Source organism: Pocillopora damicornis, chromosome 2 (genome assembly GCF_964200805.1).
Source record: "Pocillopora damicornis chromosome 2, jaPocDami1.2, whole genome shotgun sequence".
NCBI lineage: Eukaryota > Metazoa > Cnidaria > Anthozoa > Scleractinia > Pocilloporidae > Pocillopora > Pocillopora damicornis.
Window position 1 is genome coordinate 29,099,957 of NC_142671.1, and position 22,500 is coordinate 29,122,456.

Sequence of the window (22,500 nt, forward strand, 5' to 3'; positions counted from 1 at the left end):
AAAGTTCGACCGAGGCAGCTGCTCCATTATATGACAAGTAGTAAAGATAATTGGAACTGGAAAAATACAATTCAACACGTTCTTCTAAATGTCTTAAAGCAGTTAGGTAGTTTTAGGCCAGGCTGTTCATTCTAGGGCAACGTCCTTCCCAGTATCCCTCTCTTTCTTTCTTTCCTTTCCCCGGCTACTGCCAAAGGGGGGGGGGGGGGGAGGGGGGGGAGGGAAACAATGACAGTATGTCTCGAGGGGACGATTAACTATGATGGAGCTGATGTAAACCGGAGGCCGTAGCTTTTCTGCCTTTCTTCAATTGCGATTAGTTTGCAGGGCTGCCTTGGCTAAAAAAATGATTCACCAAAACTTTTAAGACTCATAGACCGTGTTACACCTCTTAAGCTACCACATGCTCCTGCGTATTTCAAAAAACAAGACAAGAAGCAGGAAGTCCCCATCTTGTGCTTCTTAATTCGTGAGGAAAATTCAACCTTGTGAATCAATTACAATGCAAGCTCCAGTTAACGTTGCCATGGGTTTACGCGTAAATTCTGATAAGGCGGCCACCTGAAACGCTTTGAAAAATACAGTATCTATCAGAATTTATAATATAGTTCGGATATAACGCGCGCTGTCGGCCTAGAGCTGAGCTAGAGCTGTCACGTTATCTGCCAAAGTGTAATATGTTCGACCTTTTCCGGGACTTCTATCTTGCTTTTTCGTTAATTTAAAAGAAATTTCGGAACAAGCGAGCCGGCAAGTAGCGACAGAAGAACCAAAAAAGGTTTGTAAACATGCCAAGCGCCGTAATTTACGTTATTTTAAATTGAGCAGAGACGAAAATTGTCAAAGAGAAAACGAAATGGACGGTCAGAGTTTTGAGGGTTTTCAAACACAGTTAACACTCGTATAACTAGCATATATAGTTTCGCGTTCAAAAAAAAAAAACAGAATAGAAAAGGAATGATGATAAATATAGCCAAACTGGCATAACTGTTAAAATTCGTGCTAATCATGACGGTGTCAGAGCGACTGTAATCATGCGGAGATCCATCGCAGCTAGCTCCTTATGGCGATATCCGGTCATCGCAGTAAGGAAAGCCCCGGAAATTACATCGGCCGCCCCTCGATTGAAAAACCAAGAACTTACCTTGATATCCTTTCCAATGCGTCGAGTGGAAGGCCACATCGGTCACAGAAGGCGGGTTTTACGGCGCTGTCATACCTGGCAATCTTCATGCTCCTGTGAATTCGGATGTCGTTTATTCATAAAACACACGCCATAAGCAGTTTGTTTTGTAATTGTCATGTGAAAAAAATTGCATGTATTTATGAACTAGTGGGGAGGAACACTCGACTACATCTTGTGTTTCTCCCTCCCTCAAACCTGAGTTTTGTGAGCGGGCATTGAGTGCTAACGCGATTTTTGGCGGCAAAAATTTGTTTCGCAATATTTTATAAAAAAAACTTAAGTATGGCCCGACGACAAACGCCATTTTGAATTATTTTAATTACTCCATGTACTCTGGCAAAAATTTCGGCCATTGTACCCCCCAGATATTTGAACAGAAGACAATAGCACAACTATGGGGACAGAAGTAAATCTAGTTGGACAGGCAAGGGATAACGCTTTTAATCTAAGTTTTATCGTATAAATTAATTGTCAAACAGATCAGAATCGAGTAAGTGAATTTTCCTTCCGTACTGAAAAACCCCATAGTATCATTGACGTCATACCATGCGGTAAAAAGTACTTGGAGAAAAGGAAACTTTAATTTAGACCCGCAGTAGGCATTGTTTGTGCCAGATATTGCTTAAAATATCAAAACTTTCTTCCTAAGAAGGTTTTCGTAAGAATTATATACGGTTTATCGTCTGAAGATGAGAGTGATTTTCGCAGTAATGTCTCGCAGTCAGGAGCCCAAGTAATAGGTTTCTGTCGCAGTAGGTTTTAATCTCTTAAAAAAAAAGCACCAAAGGACGTGTAGTTTTTTTCATTCAGAAGTTATTTTTTTTCTCTTTTTTCTCTTGTTATTTTCATATATTCCATATAAACTCCATCCGCCAGGAGAATGCAAGAAGCCAATCAGTCTGTGCTCGACTCAGTTACCGAAAATCTCATCATAATGACTCAATTATTCGTATTTTAACATTCAACGAGGGGTCTGCAAATGTTTCAGTCTGTGTTTTAAGTCTTTATCAATAAAAGCAGAAGAAACCAAATTAGGCCGTTAATGTTCCACTAATATTGTTTCTTTGTTGACGATGCAGATACCTGAACAACAACAACTTAAAGTATTTGTTCTCTGATCAACTACCTAAACGTCAGCATTGGCCCATATTTGAAAACCTGTAAGTTAAGTTAAGTGGGTAAGTTTCTAAAGAAACTGTGGTGCTGCGTCGGTGGGAGAGTATAACAGGGTAATTTGAAGTTATTAAATGAGTTAATAAACACAGTTGATAATACCAAACCACTCTGTCAATTAAGCACTTTTGGATTTTCATTCTACTTTAGATGAGTAAGCTGAAGATCCTTACTGCATTTAGCAACACAACCTTTTACAAGACGGGGGCTGAAAATTAAAACCACGGAATAGTAAACTGTAGAGAAAATTTATACTGGCACTATAAGAAACATCCCTTATTAGATAATCTTATATTTTTTTTATTTGGCGAGGAATGCTCAAGGTCAAGCAAGTGTAAACTGTTTTTTTTTAAAGGATGAAAATTTAAGAAAAAGAATAAGTTCTTACCAACATTTTCCAGATAAATCGAGTATTATCCTTTTGAATTGCTTTTTTGAATGTTTACTTCGCGAGCCATGTTTTTCTTCCTAATGTTGGTTAAGTCATCGGGCAACAATGTTGCACCCAAAACTAATAATTTCAAATCAATTTAATTCGTTCTTATTTTCAGAAATCCGATTCTCGTCAATATAATTGTAATTTAGGTAAAATTCAAATTAAGATTGTAAACTCAAATTTCGCGCTTATTAGAGAGCAAAATAATGAGTTTCCAGTGGTTTCTTTTCGCCTCTTCACGTCAATAAAACAATAATACATTGACTTATTTTTTCACTGTTGTTCTTAAAAGTCACTCAGTTGAGCCCGAGGTCTTAGAAGCTCGAGTTGTAGCCGCTCATTGAAGTCAAAGGTCAAACATTCAATGGCCAAAAAATTAACCGTAAACCCTCAAAAGATTTGTACTTTCTACTTTCATGAACGCAAATTTATATGAGATGTGAAACTCTCAGGGGTCTCTTCGTAAGAACTAAAACTTAGTCACGATATGCCACACAGATCCTTTTATTTATACTCCTGGTTACAGGAAATCATTTACTTACCTCCTTCTGAAAACATTTCTCTGTAGTAAGACGTTACAGGTGTATTTAGGCCCCGTCTGCTACGTTTGCTCTGTACTGGTTAGAGGGACGTTCAAGAACACATGCACCTCTTGCAGTTCGGACTTGAAACAGCCAATTAAACCACAAAGACGAGCTGCTAACAGCCACATATATTCGAGCATTTTGTTATTGTTATCGCGTCCTCTGTGGGTTCAAAACTGATTTCAAAAGGTTTTAGAGGTCATCCACACTGTCAGAAGACACATTGCATTTTAAAAAAAGTCATAACAATTATGATTCGGAAATATATGTTTCGACAGTTTTTTTTCTCAGATCAATCATCTTAAAGTATAACAGTGAAAAAGTGAAAAAGTAAAACCATTCAAAAATGAAAAAATTAAACTTAAGATGACAGACAAACTGTTGAAGCATGTCCTTCAAAATCCGAAATGTTGTGTCGTCTTAAGATTCCAACGTATCTGTTGCTCTCCTTATGTCGATATATTTTTACACAGAACCCTGGACTTCAACAAACTGAAGACTCTTCCTTCTGATATATTCCAGCGTTTCAAGATAATAGATCTGTAAGTGATGGGTCTTGAAGCTTTAGAAAGTTGACTTCCGCTGAGTTGGATTGATTTCCCATTTTCCCAAAAAGGTTTTATAGCGTTTGTTTGAAAATGAAATTGAATTCCCACTAACAAACTGAACTTGAAAAATTAAAAGTGCTGGTATAAATCTTCTAGAACAAATGTTTAAAAACGGGGGCTTGAAACACATCCCCCCCCCATCTCTCCACCCCCTTCCCCCCCGAAACACTAATTCTCGTCGGTTGAAAATTAATCGATAGCTGAACGCCCTCAAAACACTGGGATCATCAATTTCATGATTACCGATATTAGTCATTCAGTCATACTTAGAATTGTCCTTGTTGAAAGTATACTGTAGGTAGATTTCTATGCTTACCCTCAGCGACAGAACCAATTACATGGCATGACAGACTGAAGCTAAGAAAAGAATTGCGCATTTTACAGGTGGCTGGGAAACAACAACATCAAAGAGTTACCTGAAAACTTGTTTGCGGGGCAAGATAAACTAAAATATCTGTGAGTGATACTAGATTGCTTATTAACTAATCGGCGGAAAAATTTCCGCTCATACATCTATGAATAAAATCTGAACTAAAGAAATGACCAACATTTCAGTATGGAAAGCTCGCTTCAGTTAGTCCACTTACACCACCCGATTATCTTGGTGGCATATTCACCTGTCGGCTTTAGTGTCAATTGCAATTTCTGATCAGGAGTTAGTCATTAACTGGAAGGACCAACAAAGGAGCAAGACACAATGTATCTATCACTTAATCGTCATTGCTGACCATTGGTTTGTTTGAGTCGTCTTGGTTCACAGAACCAATTTAAAGGCGAAGAAAATAACTTTAAAAGGAAGAACTGATTTCACCCGACTTGACCATGCTAAAAATTCCAAACAACCCGAGCGTGGCCATGGTTTATATTCTAAGATCGTCCCTATGGAAGTAGTCCTGAAATGGAGGTGGAAATGGTTTATGAGTTAACACCGACTTCTCGACAAGATGAGTGCGATTTTTTATCAGAGTCAAAGGAAATAAAATAGGCTTTTCCATTTAAACTACATAATCATGAAGAAAATATGAAATACAATAAGTGACAAACTGAACCTCTTCCCTAGCCTTCAATAAAGACAACATTGTCCAGTTTACCACATACTGATTTTACTTCTTTGGCTCCACTTTCTGAAAATGCCTTCTGCCGTGATCAATTCGTAGCCAATTTCTGATTTATTACACTGATAATTACATAGGTACACGAAATTATTACACGGTTCTAATCAGCTACAAAAGCTTGCATTTCTCATGTAACTCGTTTGTAAATTTGTAACACAAGGTTAAAATTACAAATGGGCTTTGATTGGCTTAAAAACAAGAGAAATCAACAAAAACAAATGAAAGAAAAGTTTCTTTCGCAGAAGTCAGAAATGAGATCTGAGAAAATAACGGCCAACGTGTTTAAAAACAACGTCTTGGGTTTGCACGTAAAACAACCCAGTCACAGTTAAGAGAGCTTCTTCGTGACTGAATATGTGGAAAACGTGGTTTGGAGCCGCAAAAAATATTGACAATGGAACCGTGGAAAAAAGAGCCAGTGAATGAAACAAATCACTTGAAAGTTTCTAAAACCAAAAATAGATAAGAATACGAGTTAGATAGCCTAAGAGGGATGATAGCCACAGTCAACAGGCAATTAGATGTACAAGAATACGAGTGGTACATAACATGAGCTGGAGAGTTCCACTCTTCCCAGTAATTCTTCAACAGAGAAAAGAACTAACAGCTTCGCCAATGCGGTATGGGCAGACGTCCGTATAAAGCGCCAAGTTTTACCGAAGAAGGAGAAGAGGTGCTATAGAAGGCAGAAACTTTTGGTTCTAAAACTCCACACGTTCTCATTTCTTCTATGTGGTAGCTATTAATGCTGTCTTTTGGTTCCCGTGGCCGTTAAGAGCATCATGGAATGAAAATAGATGATTCAACGATGAAAAAATGACGTAGGCGTGGAGTTCGTTCCGATTACAGAAGGTCTTAGAAAGACGAGGCAGGGCGGGCTGTAGAGTAAGAACATATATTGGCAGCCACGATTGTTTACTGCACCAGTTGGTAGAGAAAGAACCATTGCATATTTAAGAATATGCAATGGTCCGGAATATGGAATATGCAATTTTTTCCTTCTTTCTTCTATATTATATCACTTATTAATTTTCCACACTAAAAACTGCAGTGATCCAAGGGGCTTTTGTTGGTCTAAATAAGTGTTCGTATTTAATTAAACACTTATTTCAACAAAGTTCAATAGTAAATGATGTGATTACCAATACAAACTGTAATTCAATACATTTTGCTCAATTTAAAATTAAATTTTATTTTGTTATTCTCCCAATGTAGGCGGTTGAGCGGCAATCAGCTAGAAAAGCTATCACGTAAAATATTTCTTGAATTGTCTGCCTTGGAAGAATTGTAAGTAACAACCTATCCTGTGCATAAAAATTGCTCAGAAAGGCACCAATTGCTCAAGGTTGCTATAACCGCAAAAAGTGTGCTCCTAACGTCAAAAGATGCTCAAAAGTTGCCGAGCGCAATCGAGACAGGCATATCAGGGAATGAGGAGCTTGCTGAGGTGGGGGAGGGGGGGGGGGGAGGAGGGGCAGAGAGACTTGACTGATCTTCGCAAATTTTAAACAAAAATTTGTGAGCCTCTAATTTTAAACTTTGTCTAGAGAATTACACATCAAGCCCCCATGAAAAGGACCATCTATTGGAATTTTTTCCCAACACCTTCTCCACCTTTTACATAAATAAATAGAGTAGATGTTGTCGTGGTTCTGTTTAGTAATAAATGGCAGATGACATCAAATTGTGCTTAGAACTGAAAAAAGAGACTCAGACGAGTATGTCAGTGGTGTTTTTCGCACAGTTTGACGAAGAAAATTTAGCTTTGTCGGAGCACACGTGCCTGACTAACCATACAATTGGGTGGGATGAGTCTAAAACTATTACCACTAATCGACGTCACCAGCGCCTTTGTTTGGAAACCGGCATCTCAACTCCGCCCACGCTCGTTTCAATCGTGACGATGGCGGCTTACTACCTAACGCCTATTTACACCTCGTCAGAAAAAAGGGCAGCGAATTAGTGAGCATATAAAAGGACCTCTTGTTGCAGTGATTACATCACCCCTGATGAAGGCACTAGACAGGAGTGTGCATCAAACCGTGTCTGATTTAAAATTCAGTAAAGTGTTGTTGAATAAATTTTGTTGGACGAGAAATACAGTAATTTTCGATGGAAAGGTCAAAGTCGAAACTTATATCAAGATCATTTTCCCGATACGGTTCAAGTAAAGTCGACGTCCATAGTAGTGGGCATAACATCTATTTATAGCACTTGAAAACTTATTTTAGTCAGGGACATTTGTCCCATTACTTTAAAAATTTTGTTACCTGCAACTTCTGACTTGTTCTATTCACCTCGCTCCCCGCTTATGTTATTGTTAGGGACTTGTCCTACAATCAGTTGCAGTTTTTGCCTCGAGGACTACTTAGCAACAACACCAACCTGACAGAACTGTAAGTAAAATTAATTGTAAAAAAAAAAAAAGAAAAAAAAAAAAGAAAAGCAAATAAAAGCAAAGTTACAGGTACACTATAGATAATTAATCGGCAGATGAATTGACTCAATGAGTAGTGCTATTTGGTTTCAGATCTCAGAATGCGTACGGTGAGCCTACATTAATTATTGTCTCAAACGAACGTCTATCAGTTTACTGCCTAGAGGTTTTTTTTCACTAGGTGAATCTGCTACATATTGGTTATTCCTGGCCATTGTTTTGGGATCAGGGGTATCGGGGTATCTCCATTCGCCTAATTTAAATCTAAAAACACGTTACGGTGTATAACTGGTTGGCTCGTTTGGCTCTTGTTTAGCTCATACCAGAAGACCTAAGGGGCGGATTCTCAGCCCATACTTAAAATAGGATTTAAGCTCTTTAGTTGTTATTTAGCTTACTTTTATCTCGATATATACTCTAAGGAATTTGTCAAACAACAAAATTCAGCGTCTGCCCATGGATATTTTTGGCAACCTCACTCAGATGAAAAGGCTGTAAGTGACATTCCGTACAAACTCCACAGCAAAGGAAAATATAATGCACAGTTTCTCATAGCGCTTACAGCAAACTTGCATTATGACCATTTAAAAACAGAGCTTCGCGAATTTGGATTTTGGGATTATTTCAAGTTGCTAATGAAAGTAAACTCCATATGCTCAACTGGCTTAAATAATGCTAACTTTGGTGGCTTTGGTAATCAAGAACAATTGAAAGAAAGAGGTCAATATTAAATTCAATTGTCTCACACAGCCTTTATTTTCACGTAACTTGTGACTATAAGTTTTTCGCTGACTAAGCAGGGAACTCCGTAAAGATTGATTTGTAATGTAAGCGACCTATCGTAGTTTGGTGCATCAGTACTGAAAAGTGATGTCATGATATGAAAACGCCCATGTTAACTATGAACGTGCAAATGGTATATTTTACCTAAATTCTCAGCATCAGGAGTAAACAGTTTATGTGCTTAGCAAAAATGTGTAAAATTTTATAATTCCTTAAAATAGCTTTGCCAGAACCAATTGGGTCTTATTTCAATAAAGTTAAAGTCCCTCCTATTCGGGGAGAACGAGAACCTTTCCAAGAATCTCAAATTCTATTTCAACTGACTTATTTTTCATTCTATATATTACTTTAGCTTTCTCTCCAGTAACAAACTTCAGCGCTTGCCAAGGTTCACAAATCTGTCCAAGTTAGAAATATTGTAAGTGATTCACATTTGTAATGTAACGCAGTAGGTGTCTTGATAATGAGCATTATAATTAATTAAAAGAAGCGTTGGCCAAAATCAGCTCCGGTACGGGCTATTTCTATGGCATCTTCTTATGACATAGAAATTTATTTAAGGATGTTAATTTAGTAAAAAGTGAAAAATATACATCTACTTTGGGGAGAGATGCTATCAACTAAGAATTACCAAGAGTAAATTGTTTAAGGTGATAGAACAAAATATGACACAACACATCCCGTACAATACTTAAATAGCACCCTCCTTTTAGGGCTTTTACAATGACCATACACTAGGAAAGATCGCTTATGATTAATGATTAACCCAAATTAAACTTTAACGATCAATTGTTATTTTTCTTAAAAAATGTATTAAATTCTCTAGCGGCTTTCAAAACGTTTTCGTCAATGTTGAGTTTATTTGGGATTTTAAATGAAAACACAGGATCTATAAATTCCAGTTTTTAACTAACATTTTTCTTGCAGCTTTTCCAAATGTTTCAGAAAAGGGTTTTTAAATGAAAAGCATAGAATTCCGGGTGATGCGATTAGAAATACGAGCTTTAATTTGAGTGTAAAAGTAAATGAGCGCATGTCCGATCACTCATTTAAATTTTGCATCAGCGTTACCAAGTTTGAACCATTTTTTACCTGGCGGCTAGCATAGTCCTTTCAGTGAAGGCGTAACATGATGGAACTTAATTAATTGTTCTTGTCACAATGCACGCGGCAACTTTTAGGTCCAAATACATTATGGGATGTTTTTTCAAGAAGTGTTGGAGCACACTGATGAGCAGTAGAACAGTTTGCCGAATATCAAGGCACCAATACACTTTCGAAGGAGGTTTCGATTACAAGCATGTTTAACCCCTCTGACTTTAATTAAGGATGCAACAGTTTCTATAATACGAGACAGGGTTGGGGACTAAATTATCCTTAAAGTCCTTAGAAGATAAAGCTGGGTCAAGATTACTTAAGAATCTGTAAGTTTCGCAGTCAGCTGTATGTTGCCAAATACGATTCCAGTCAATAAATACTCCCCCATCAAATACTGTAATTATACCGAGCGCCTCGTGCATTTTATTGTGTAGATACATGGATAACAACAGCCTCGTACACCTGTCACCTGATCAGTTCCAAGGCCTGTCCAAACTGGAGGAACTGTGAGTAAACATTCGATAGAAATCATACCTGACTGCACAAGTAGCTATTCTTGACCAAATATATATTTAATCAATTTTTGATTGATATTCATTTGCTAGCCGAATTGTTCAACTTCCTTTTTTTACATTCTGTTTGGAGAAAATACAACTGCAAAAACAAGGAAGGAGTGACTGTCAAAAATACAAGTAATCAATAATTTTGTAGTTTTACAAAGGGTCAGTAGGGCGAATAGACCTTTCTCTCTTCCTCCCACCCCTTTTGTCCAACTTTTCGCTAAATTTTTAAGTCAATGTACTTTGATTGGATAAAGCTCAGAAACCTTAGCAGAGTTCTGAAAAAGATGCTCTGTCATCCAAGATAGCAACTGTCACCTCTGATTTCTCCAGAAAAAGACTGAAAAAGAAGAGAATTAGAGATGTAGTAATTCTATCCCTTACCCTCCTAAAAATTCAACAGATCAATGAAACAATGCTCTCTAGAGTAGTCCAAATATAAGTATGCGCTAAGTTTTGACATTTTCAGCAAGGTAACCGCAAACTGCATATCAGTCTAACTTTTACGCATTCCTGGCTGTGAGGTTTTTTTTGTACCTTTTTATTATTCATATTTTAAAAATCGGATAGTTTTTGAAAGTATCAGAGGGAGAGGGCATTTAAGAATCAATAAAGATAGCGCAAGTTAAAGTAAATACGTGTTTACCTCTAAATTTTTCTACATTTTTGATTATAATGATGTGCCCTCTATGTTGTTCTAGGGCTGTTTATGAAAACAATATCAAGTACCTGCCGCGTGAAGTTTTTAAGGGCATGAAAAACATGATGTCTATGTAAGTATCTAATTCTAGACTTTCTTCTAAATAACGGTAGCGAGGTACTGAAAAATTAGCCAGGGTCTAGTCAGCATGCAATTGTAAGAATCTCAGAAATGTCCGTTATCTGAGACGAATTCGGCTCAGGGAGATCAAGAGACCCACAAAGCTGCACACCAAAGGCACGGACAATCTTCTACCCCCGAGGACAGATCATACCTTATGGATAAAACCATGTGTGATGGACGACGAAATATTTGCGATAGTGAAAGTGAAAACAGGCTGACTAAGAGATCATATCAACCAGAAGAAGAGTGAACCACCAAAAGGCAAATCAGACAAAAACTTGAGAGACACCAGGTCTCTTTAACCACCAAAAACAAGATCCTGCTAAGGTATCCCCTTCCAGATTCAAACACTGAGTTTGCAAAGACTTCTACCATGAAAACCTCTCGAGGGTATGCATGACAATACACATGAGGTTGTTTAAATCGACATCGGCCACGCGGATGGAAATGGATCTGGAGCTGTATTATCAATTGCGACTTATATAAGAAATAGCAGGTAATTTAGTGTTAACAACTAAGTTGAAAGCGTAAATTAGCCACCGTAAAGGGTAAAAAAGCTGACGTTTTGAGCGTTAGTCCTTATTGACGAAGGGCTAACGCTCGAAACGTCAGCTTTTTTACCCTTTACGGTGGCTAATTTACGTTTTCAACTTAGTTGTTAACACTAAATTACTTGCTATATTCTCCCACCGACGCAGCACCACAGTTTCTTTAGAAACGTACCCCTTTATTCATTTATATAGGAAACATTTTGTTCATTCTTGATAACTGAACTGTCACTTTGATGAACTTCTCAGTAATATGAAAATTCGTAAAAAATACTTATGTGACATTATTGTATGACGCACTGTCCAATGTACGGTGAGGTTCTTTTCTCGTCGCAGAACATTTTGAACAAATGGAAGATATTGCCATCCATCCTTGGCTAATTTTCTGTCCAGTGTTGTTTTAATTTATGCTTTAAAACTTGTCAATTGACGTTCTACACTTTTCACTGTTTCATCGTTCTGTAGGAATTTTTATTTCAACAATATCCGTGCCATTACCAACGAACATTTGAAAGATGTCGCCCCAACTATTCGATTCCTGTGAGTATGAGGAAACTGATAGTATCCCTGGTGTATTCAAACTACTTTGAGTTCAAGGGAGACAGATATTGTTGGTGCGACCTTCACGTGCCGTAAACTCACGGATTAGCACCCCTCCCCCATTTTCAGTAATGAATGGATGAGTGATACCACTCGCCGAATTGTTTAAAAAGGAAATTGTAATTAAAGATTTTCACACACATACCACTACTACTTATATGCTAAGAGTACCAACTGTACCGCTATTAGAAGTCAGGATCGGCTTTGTACACTAATGCACGATTTATACTTTTATTTACGCCCAATGTAAAACTCCTTGGGACGATCATATCTGGTCACAAGAAAAAGTTTAGGAAAAACTTAAGGGAGGGCCCCTCCTCATAAAGTACCCTCTCTGTAATGAGCGACCCTTCTTTTCTGCCTAAATTTGAAATGAGTGCACCATGTACTCATTGGAGTATTAAAAGCATATCAGTATAACAAGTAAAGACACTTTGGCATAGCCTGTGTAAGTATGTTTTCCGTAATCAGTGACGAGTTACTCGTCTTCGATGTTAGTTTTCTATCAAATAGTTGTTGAGAATTGGGCGGGAAAAGGAAAAAGAGATAGCCGAAAAACTGATTTATACATAATGGTAATAGGACCGAGCGGAGTTTAACTCGGTCTGTAATCATACGAGTGATCAACAAAATCGGACGAGCGCGAAGTGGAAGTCCGATTTGTTAATCACGAGTGTGATTACAGACAGAATTGGACGACAAGAAGTCCTGTTACCAATTAATCATAACCATTTCAATTTCCGAAAAAAAAAATGCATCTTAAACAAATATCTCCAGTGGAGACAATGTATTTAGTTAAAAATTCCTCCATTTTAAAAATTTCCCAGTTTTTCTTTGGATAACTGGTTGTTGCTTTGGTTATTTTGATAATTTCTGCGATTGGCGGATTAGCTGAGTGGAGTTAGCGTGATTGGCTGCTTCAACTGTCCGATTACAGTTGTCCGATTACAACCAACTGTCCGATTGCACTGTCCTATTACAACTGTACAGAATGATTACTGAAAAGTGAAGCTGCGAATGCACCAATGAGATTTGAGGAATTTGTAATGGTTGTGATTAATAGACTAAAGATGTCGATGTAATCAAGAATTAGCGAGCAAAGTTTGCCTGAATTGCTTTCCATTTGCAGGTACTTCCATTTCAACGAAATGCGAGAACTACCGGAGGGTTTCTTTTCAAACATGAAGAATCTAATAACTGCGTAAGTCAAGTGGAATATTCTAGATGCGAGGAGTAAAAATTGAAAAATTTCATTCGACAGTGCCCAGTTATACTGCACTTAGAGTATTACTATCACACTTTCATTTTCTTAAAAATTTAGATCCTGTGACGGATTAAATTTGTCTTTTTTTCCTTTTGTTGTTCATTTGAACTATTTTTATGAACCGTAGGACTGTAGACACCAACCTGATGTGTTGCCATTTGACGAAGGAGGACGCAGATTGCGACTTTGCTTATGTCGACAGCTTCGCCAGTTGTGAAACTTTGTTCAGAAATCGAGCTCCTAGGGAGTGCCTCTGGGTGATTGGAATCATGTCATTGGTTGGTGCTGTGTTTGTCATTGTGTGGCGGTTGGTGTTTAGGGAGAAGAAGAAGAAAAACAAGATACAGTCCATCATGTTGATACATTTGGCTGGGGCTGATGGACTTATGGGTGTCTACCTCATAACTATAGGTGTGGTGGATGCCATTTGGGCAGGGGAGTATTATTTGCATGACTATTACTGGCGTTCAAGTTTGACATGTCAGATAACAGGTGCCATTGCCGTGTTGTCAAGTGAGGTGTCTGTAATGACGATTTGTTTGCTCTCCGCCGACCGGATGAAAAATGTTCTGTTCCCCTATCGTGGAAAGTCCCTTACACTTAAGGTTACGCACCTTTTGTGCTTCCTTATCTGGATTGTTGGTGGCATAATTGCATTTATTCCCACGGTGGGCTTTGACTACTTCGGTAGTCGCCAGAAAGGTCATCACTTTTATGGCAGATCAGTTGTATGTTTGCCATTACAGCTTTCCACTGATAAGTCGTCGGGCTGGGAATACTCTGTTGCCATGTTTGTGGGTTTAAACTTTATCCTTGTACTCTTTGTCGTTGTGGCATATACGATGATAATCTATAAGACCTGCGCATCAAGTAGGCGCATGGCTAAGCAAGAGACCGAAAGAGAGAGGAGAATGAAAGCCAAGGCAAGGGCAACCCATCTAAGGAGGGAGGCCTCGCTCGCCAAAAGAGTGTTCTTCATTGTTCTTACCGACTGTGTCTGCTGGCTACCTATTGTGGCGATTGGAATGAGGTCCCTCTTGGAAAAATCCTTCCGTACACCTGGTGACCTCGCAGTTTGGATCACAGTCTTTGTTCTGCCGGTTAACTCTGCCATCAATCCCATTCTCTACACCTTGTCTACCCCACAGGTACATGTACTCATAACTTGAACGGTTGGAAAAGTATATATTTAGCCGATAAGTTAAATTTTGCATTTATATCATCACTCACAGATTACAGATCATAGATCACATCTAAATTCGACAAGAATAAATAAGTGGAACACGGACCGCCATGAAGTGTCTCACTGTGTATAATTTTACCGTATTTTATATTAGCTGATAACCTTGATTTCCGCCATTTCTGAGATCCCTCTGACTCAGAACTCTCTTCTGTATGAAAAACGTACACGTTTCATTGTATCACACTCAGTTTGAGAGTGGCTGGAAAGCTGCAAAAAAAGTATTTTGCGCATTTGTGGGGAAATCAAAGACTCTAAGGGTTTAAAAACTGGTGAGGAAGCACTATTTACTGATTACAACCTCGTGTTTTGTTTCGATGTATTAAGGTCCGAGGTGTCATCAGAGCCAAACTCCAACCATTGTGGGATTATCTGATGACAAAACTCGGCCGAAATCAAAATGCGGAAGGTAATTTTTGACACTTTTAAATAATATTTCTTTATTCTGGTGAGTAGTTTTCGCGTTCTTTAATTTTTTGGTTTCATGCTATAAAGTCACGTTTAAAACAGGTTTTAGAGCAGATGTACCGTGCGTTAATCAATCAGATCGGTTCGTAAGCCAAGAGATACTTTTTGTTACCTATATGAATAAGAAACAGATGTATGTATTTAGCGGCGCGCGAGCTTGTGTATTTCATGTAAACACATAGGTAGACTCAACCTCAAATGATAAAAAAAGACGTTGCCTCATGAATGACTAGTTTTGTTATTGCTGATGTTTTGTCCGCTTGCTTGTATTTTTTTCGTCAGTTTAAGATCAGGGAATAGAGATGAGAGTTATCGAAGAAGGTACGCACCATTCGCTTCTCCACAGACTAAAACACATTTCAGGACGCAACACCTAGCATTCAAAACCAAGAGCGAAACAGATTGAAAAGCCAAAGAAAAGCATTCATGTAACTTTGAAGCAAGTCGGTTCGACCTTTTTGCCAGTTTAGGAAACGTGTGAAAAGTATTTGAATCTTCAATATGAAGTTTACAGACAACCATCTTTTGAGTCACTTTAATGACCGCAATTTCTCTTGATATGTAATATGCTTAATCCTATTTTGACTGATTGTTAATTATTATTTAGTGGAGGGAAGACTTATAGATTTTGTCACCACTAACAATATTTCGCTTTTCATATCGTAAAACAAATAGATACCTATAAAAATCGCTCACAGAAAAAGTCGAAATAGGCTAAGAACATCAGACTTACTCGGCTGAGTCCAGTGCACCACGTTTTTGATGTTACCGGCATTTTGACGTCATCTGTGAGCTATGAATAAACGGACGCACAGCAATATAGGCTAAGTGTTTGGTCGACCGTGAAACTTTTTCAAATAATGGTTTTAATAAGGTATCAAAGCCACAAAGATATATTCGGAAAGAGCAAAAGCGGAGCGTAAATGATTAAGGACAGAGAAGTTACAAAATGCGGTCACCAAGAGCAAAAAGCACGATGTAGCTCGTTTAAAAAATTTGGCGATTTGGCCAACCACAACTACCCGAGGAAACACTTCTTAATCTTATTCCCTTTTTGTGTTTATTTTATTGAACACAGTACAAAACCAAGAGGAAGTTGAGAGCGCTGACGATAGTGAGGATGAATCGCAAGAAGAACAAGGAGATGGTGAGCAACATGCAGGATCAGGCGAAGACAATGAACAACCTACTGAATCCCAGCAAGTTGACCATGAACAAGACGAAGAACCAAAACAAGCAAAAGAAGAATCTACTGAAGCGAAGCAAGTTGAATGTGAAGAAAACGAAGAACAAAAATAAGGCCGAAAAGAACCCACTGAACAGCAGCGAGTTGAACGTAAACAAGACGAAGAACCAAAACAAGGCCAAGAAGAAGCCACAGAACTGCAGCAAGTTGTACGTGAACAAGACGAAGAACCAAAGCAATGCCAAGAAGAAGCCACAGAACAGCAGCAAGTTGTACGTGAACAAGACGAAGAACCAAAACAATGCCAAAAAGAACCCGCTGAACAGCAGCAAGATGAATCTAAAAGAAACGAAGCACCAAAAGATGACCATGAAGAACCCCCTAAAAAGCATGAAGTTGAACAAGATCATCAAGCAGATTCAAAGGGAAACAAAGAAGTAAGTGAAACGCAACGAGAAAAACAGGAGCTAAATGAAGACGATGGAAAACCTGAACGAAAGCTTAAAGGATACGACCAGGAATCCAAACAACCGGGCACTCAAGAAGAGGAAGAAGAAAAACAACCGAACGTCGACCATGCAGAGCCTGATGAGCTAAAAGATGAGGGTAAACAGAAGAAAAAGTCGAAAAGAAATGAAAAAGAAAGTGAACAGCAACAAGAGCAAAATAAACAAGATGAGCAGGAGCAAGAAGAACACCCAGAAGAAACCGAAAAGGAGCAAGTTGATTGTGATCAAGAAGAACGAGAACAAGAACATAAGGATCCTAAACTCGAGCAAATTGGACAAGAAAAACCAAAAGGAGACGATGAAGATTCTAAGAAAAAGCAACTGGATTATGAACAACCAAAAGAAGGCCATGAAGAACATATGAAAGACCAACTGCAGCAAGGAAAACCAAAAGGAGAGAATCAGGAACCTAAACAAGAGCAACTGGAAACTGAAAAGCCAAAAGGAGAGTACGAAAAACTCAACCAAAATCAACTTGGAGACGAGAAGTCAAAAGAAGCTCGCGGGGACTCCCAACCGCAGGGTGATGGGTCCTCGGAAGATAAATCTCCACGACAGCAGCAGCTAGTTATGGACGAAGGTATGTTTTGCCACCCTCCATTTTCGCCAAAATTTAAAGTTTTGGAGTATAAATTTCTCACTTATCAGTCTGGGTAAAGGAAATATTCTTCAATACTCCAAAACTCTTAGTTATTTGTTTCAAGCGACAATGTTAACTAAAGTATCATGATAATGAGTTACTTTGTTATTCAACAGGACATTACGAAGAAGATGATATGGTGCTGGATACACGTCTGTAATTGCTAGCATTGACTCATCAAGTCCTCTTTAGTTCTAGTTATCGTTTTAGTAAAAGAAAGGTTATATACCGTTATATCATGAAAATGATGCATTTACTTAACCAAGAGCATTAGAGAATAACTCATATAAGGTATGACAGTGACTAGTGCGAGCCCGCAATGTTTGTTTTTATTTTTTGATTGTCTGAGATGTTGTAGACAAGTAAAAACAGCTACAGGAGAAAGGAAGTTCGTATGGTTTGCTAAATAGATAATCGTAAAAGCATGTTTACGGCCGTGTTGCGTTTCCAGTGTCGTCAGAAGTTTCCGCAACTGATTTTATTTCAATATTATTAGATTTATTACTACTTATAAACATTATTTAACTATTTACTCAGCATTCAGTTGCATATATTACTCGTTATTTGTTGACTTTAGTCCTAGCATGTTCTTTAGTAGGTGGCTTAATTGTTATTACAATGCTACGCCACTAATCGTATTTACTCCACTACACACATATATCAAGTGCACAGGTCAGATAATGTATTTTCATCTGGCGCCTTTATTTATTCACCTTTGTTGTTAACCTACGATTTAAGTTAAAATTTTGTAGGAGCTTGCGCAAAAATAGAAGAAAAAAAACTATCACAGGAGTGAAAACCCAAGTGAGAATGTTATAAAAAGTGTGAAACGTTTCATAATTTATTGTCAAGCCATTTAGTGTCTAATTAAAAATAAATATAAAAAATTTCAGCGCCCCCTCTCTAATAAGCACCCTCTAAGAAGGGCCCCCTTCGAATTCGTTTTTGTTAATAAGCGCTGTTGTTCTAATAATCACCCCTACCGAATATGAAACACCCTCATTGCAATAAATGCTCCTACACCAATTAGCGGCACTATTCTGTTTCAGTGATAGTACTGTTAGTGTACCTGTAAATTCAGATCGAAGGTGGTTCATCTTCCTTTAATTGTTGAATTACTTACTTTACACTTTATTATACAAAAACAGCGGTCTTCGTCTCAGTCTCTCAACTATAATTTCCATGTGTGTACACAGTTCCTTCAAACGAATGATCTCTCCTTCAAATTTTGCTACGACGATTTCTTGGCTGTTCGTTCTGGCCAGGAACTGCTTGTGAACTGCTGGATGTGGTTTTCACGAGTCGATAGCTTGCGGCCAGATTACTATGTTGATTTTGAAAATAGCAGCGTCGATAGTCAACTTCTTACCTCTTGATTTTTTTTGCTTTGAAATCTGAAAACACGGCAGTAGAAATGTAATTTTTAGATACACTGTTGTGTGCAAAGTTCTTTTAAGAAGAATAGACAGTATTTTTGTCTTTCCACTGCCGTCATCAAACCAATGATCATCAAAAAAGTAAGTCTATAATAGTTGGAACGGTTCTTTTAAACCTTGTCTATCGGCTTATCTATCATACTCATGCCCAGGTACTCACGTGATGCACGCCCCTGAGCGTACATCACTTAGATGCATTTTGTTGAAAATGAATCATAAGAATGATTTAAATCTTATTCATTTTTCTATTCAAAAGAGTCCAAAATAACTGCGAATACTTGTGGAATATTTGGAAAGCGGCTCTAAAGTTCTGGGTGCTTTCGATTTGTAAATCCGGAGTTAAATCTTGAAATACTTATTTCGGATTTTGCAGTAAAAATGCAAAACAAAAACGGATTTCGACGCTGAAAAATCTTTCCCTAAGGTGGATTTCCATTAAAAAATCTAATTAATCTAAAAAGCTAATTTTTTTTTCTTTTTATAGCCAACGGTTAACCACATTGAGACCCCTCCTAGAATAGATCCTTTTGGGATTTCCCGGAAGAACGCAAAACATAGATATCCATGAGATCCGGAGTTGGATTTCTTAATTGAGATCCATTTTGAGGATGGATTTCTCAGCTTTGAAAGTCGTTCTTGGATTTCATGTTTTAACGCAAAATCCGAATTCCCGATTTCAAAATCAAAATCCAGATTCGTCGGAGTTAAGCACCCAGATTTCCTTTAACACAGTGTCTTCTTTCTGATTGGCCTAAACTAGCTCTCAACCCAGTTTCTTAGCAGTCATATTCAAAATGGCGGACGAGTTGCCGTGAATTTAGAATTGAAAGAGTCGATGTCGCACTGAATAGTCAGTTTTTTTCGACAGTTGTGTTACATTTGATGACAGATGATGATGACCTGTTCTAAAAACTCGTCTCATCTTCACTTTATACATCGGATGTGTTCAGTAACGTCTTTCTACCATGATGAAATAATAATGTTTACCAAGAACCCCTCACAGGTGAGAGATCTTCAAAGAACTTTCAACCGATTCAATGTCTATGAAATGTATCTTATTACATAGGAACGTTACTTACTCATCTTCTGACAAATGTTGCACTGATCACTAAGGATTGGGGTGATGGACAAAACAATGTCCTCCAACTCAAATGAACTACCCTAATATGCACCAACCGTTCAATTTTTTTGGTTTTGTTTTCGTTAGACACAATAAACACCACGAAATATGGCGTGGTCCAAGTGATGTTAATTTAATTTAGCTAAAATAGAGATTGAGAAACTGAATTTTTAGTTGTGTTCTTCAGGCATTAAACGTTATCCCCTCAAATTAAAAGGCTGAAATGTTAATTTCTCTTGCTTTTGGAATATCTCACTTAATTATCTTTTTCAACAAGTTTTATCATAATCAGTTCAAAATCTCAGAGCATGTTTCTGTTCTCTGGAACACTTTCTTGTAGACAAAGAGACTTACATGTAAGAATATGTGTTATTTATAAACTGTGTGGTGTAGAAAATGAATTTGAGATAAAACTAAATGAACCTTGATTAAGAAAAATAATTTTAAAATGAAGAATTTGCAATTAATTAGAACAAATAACAGATTTCCTCTGTGATATTGATTGCCTTTCAATCTATAACAGTTCAGTTCTGTAAGCACTTTCCTTAAATATTATAGTCACCTTAGTGTACATTTTCATTCCAAGAGAATGTATGAATTGGCATGATTTATTTCATGTGAACCAACTGGAAAAAAGAAGAGCATTCATTATCTTTCTTTTAAAAAACATAAATTTACTTAACATATTTCCATGCATTTGAACTCTGAATCATGACATTAAGAATTGGTTGAGCTACATTAAGTTTTTTGTGGGCTAATCAATGCAAGAAAGTAAACAAAACATACATCTAATTATAAGCTACCCCTCCTCCCTCCTTGGATATAAGCACCTCTCTAGCTTTTCTTGTTTTACATGTAGTAATAAGCAGGAAGCCATGCTGTTGTAAATTGGACATTATTATTTTCATTAAAGAAGCAAAGACAAGCTTCAAGGAAATCAAAGTCTAAACTTCCTTTTTGTTATATTCTTGTTTTGTTTGTGTTGTTAGTTTTTAATTTAAGTTTATTCTAAATGTATTGAAATTAATTCAATTTATTAATGCAAATATACATATTTTGATCAGTGCTGCTAGAGCTTGTACTTTTTCTGTTCTGGTTAATTTAAACCTTGTCTGATATTACATTGTGTTTGTATGGCCCTCCATTTATAAGCCCTCCTAAAACCACATACAAAGTTAGACATGGTTTGATGCTACTCTGGTTTACAGATTTAATGAATGTAACCGAAGAAGTTACAACTCATAGACCCAACGTTTCGACACTCCTGTCTAGTGCCTTCATCAGGGGTGATATAAATGCTGCAACAAGAGGTCCTTTTATATGATCACTAATTAGCGGCCTTTTTTTCTGATGAGGTGTAAATAGGCGTCAGGAAGCAAACCATCATCATCACAATTTAAAGGAGCCTGGGCAGAGTTAATATGCCAAGCCTCCAAACAAAGGCACTGGTGGTAACACTGATCAGTGGTGATAATTTTAGAATTATCTCACCCAATTTGTATGGATAGTTAGGCATTTGTGCTCTGATAGATTGCCTCAACTTTAACATTGTTTGTATTTTCTGGTTTTACACCAAATTCTCAGTGCTAAAATGATATGAAATGTATAGCAAACAGTGTGAAAATTTAAATTTTGATCTCAGAATTTAGAAAAGATAGCAAATTTTTTTTCAAAATTTTCTAATTTCTGTCTTTATTGTCATTGCTTTAGTTATACTGGGGATTCAGACTTTGCATTATCTGTCAAGGGTGTCAGTGTTGGCATTGAAGATCTCCAACATTTTACCTGCATGAGTTGTTTGAAACTGGAATTCTCATTTATTATCCTGCTGTTTTCTTATGGTTTTCTTTTCATCCCATTCAGCTTTGTGGAAGTCTGCATGTGATTTTGTGCCCTCTCATTCCAACTGTTCCTCCTCCTGTGGGTGGGGTGCCAGTCTTCTTTCTTATCAGACCGATAAGTTGAAAGTTAATTAAAACACAAATTTTTGACAAGAAAAGTTGTTTTTTAGGTTGTCAATACTTTATTACAAACTGAATCAAGTTGGATATTTAACAAATACATTCCATTTTGCAGTAGGTCTGTTCAGTTACAGACCACAGATGTCAAACTGTGGTAGGAAAAAAAAAGTGGCTCTTAAGTTGCAACCGAGTGTCACTGATGTGTCACCACATTTTGTCATTATCTGTGATCTGTTACTGACTAGACAGACTGTAACAAGGAATCCAATGGTTTTATATTATAGGGAAGTAAAATGTTGTTCGTGGTGATGTAATCTATGCCTCTGTTCTCAGATAGATTGAAAGTAAAATCCAATCAAATTGGGTATATGATTCAGCTTATTGTAAATTTTGTTTTTGTTTTATTCTTTACAGGACATAGACTTTGACTTAACAAACATGGCAAATATTCTTGATATTCCTAGTCTGAGGTATGCTTCACCCTTCAAAAAACTCACACGGGCAACAGTAGATATACTTAACATATTATGAATCATTAGTTGCAGTAAAGTAGACATGATTTATAAATCAAACTAATCTGGATTAGAGGTGATGTGAGGTTCTCTAACTTCCCTTTTTTTCAGTGACATGATCCTTAGAGTAATATATGATGTTGTGGTGTGATTTGTGGTTCTCCCAAACAGGACCACAGTCCCTTTGACTGATGTTGATCCATATGAACTGAA

General features: G+C 37.4%; 1 protein-coding gene and 1 long non-coding RNA gene across 9 annotated transcripts in view; both read left to right on the forward strand.

Annotated features, from left to right (window-relative positions):
* Nucleotides 1–16,235, forward strand: part of LOC149050711 (uncharacterized) — a 42,265-nt gene extending 26,030 nt beyond the window's left edge. Inside the window, exons 13-26 of the mRNA XM_089193098.1 lie at nucleotides 2,266–2,346; nucleotides 3,853–3,921; nucleotides 4,372–4,443; nucleotides 6,318–6,389; nucleotides 7,427–7,498; nucleotides 7,962–8,033; nucleotides 8,675–8,740; nucleotides 9,855–9,926; nucleotides 10,682–10,753; nucleotides 11,817–11,891; nucleotides 13,081–13,152; nucleotides 13,343–14,363; nucleotides 14,783–14,864; nucleotides 16,002–16,235. Of these exons, the coding sequence (XP_089049224.1) occupies nucleotides 2,266–2,346; nucleotides 3,853–3,921; nucleotides 4,372–4,443; nucleotides 6,318–6,389; nucleotides 7,427–7,498; nucleotides 7,962–8,033; nucleotides 8,675–8,740; nucleotides 9,855–9,926; nucleotides 10,682–10,753; nucleotides 11,817–11,891; nucleotides 13,081–13,152; nucleotides 13,343–14,363; nucleotides 14,783–14,864; nucleotides 16,002–16,222 (2,119 nt within the window). The 3' untranslated portion in view covers nucleotides 16,223–16,235. The remainder of the gene's footprint in view (nucleotides 1–2,265; nucleotides 2,347–3,852; nucleotides 3,922–4,371; nucleotides 4,444–6,317; nucleotides 6,390–7,426; nucleotides 7,499–7,961; nucleotides 8,034–8,674; nucleotides 8,741–9,854; nucleotides 9,927–10,681; nucleotides 10,754–11,816; nucleotides 11,892–13,080; nucleotides 13,153–13,342; nucleotides 14,364–14,782; nucleotides 14,865–16,001) is intronic.
* A 5,878-nt stretch (nucleotides 16,236–22,113) lies between these two features.
* Nucleotides 22,114–22,500, forward strand: part of LOC113665642 (uncharacterized) — an 11,367-nt gene continuing 10,980 nt past the window's right edge. For 7 of the 8 annotated variants that reach the window (XR_016184364.1, XR_016184366.1, XR_016184367.1 and 4 more), the window contains exons 1-2: nucleotides 22,114–22,245; nucleotides 22,399–22,500. The exon at nucleotides 22,399–22,500 is cut by the window's right edge and continues 16 nt beyond it. This is a non-coding gene — a long non-coding RNA (uncharacterized LOC113665642). The remainder of the gene's footprint in view (nucleotides 22,246–22,398) is intronic. The other variant, XR_016184365.1, reaches the window with a different exon arrangement.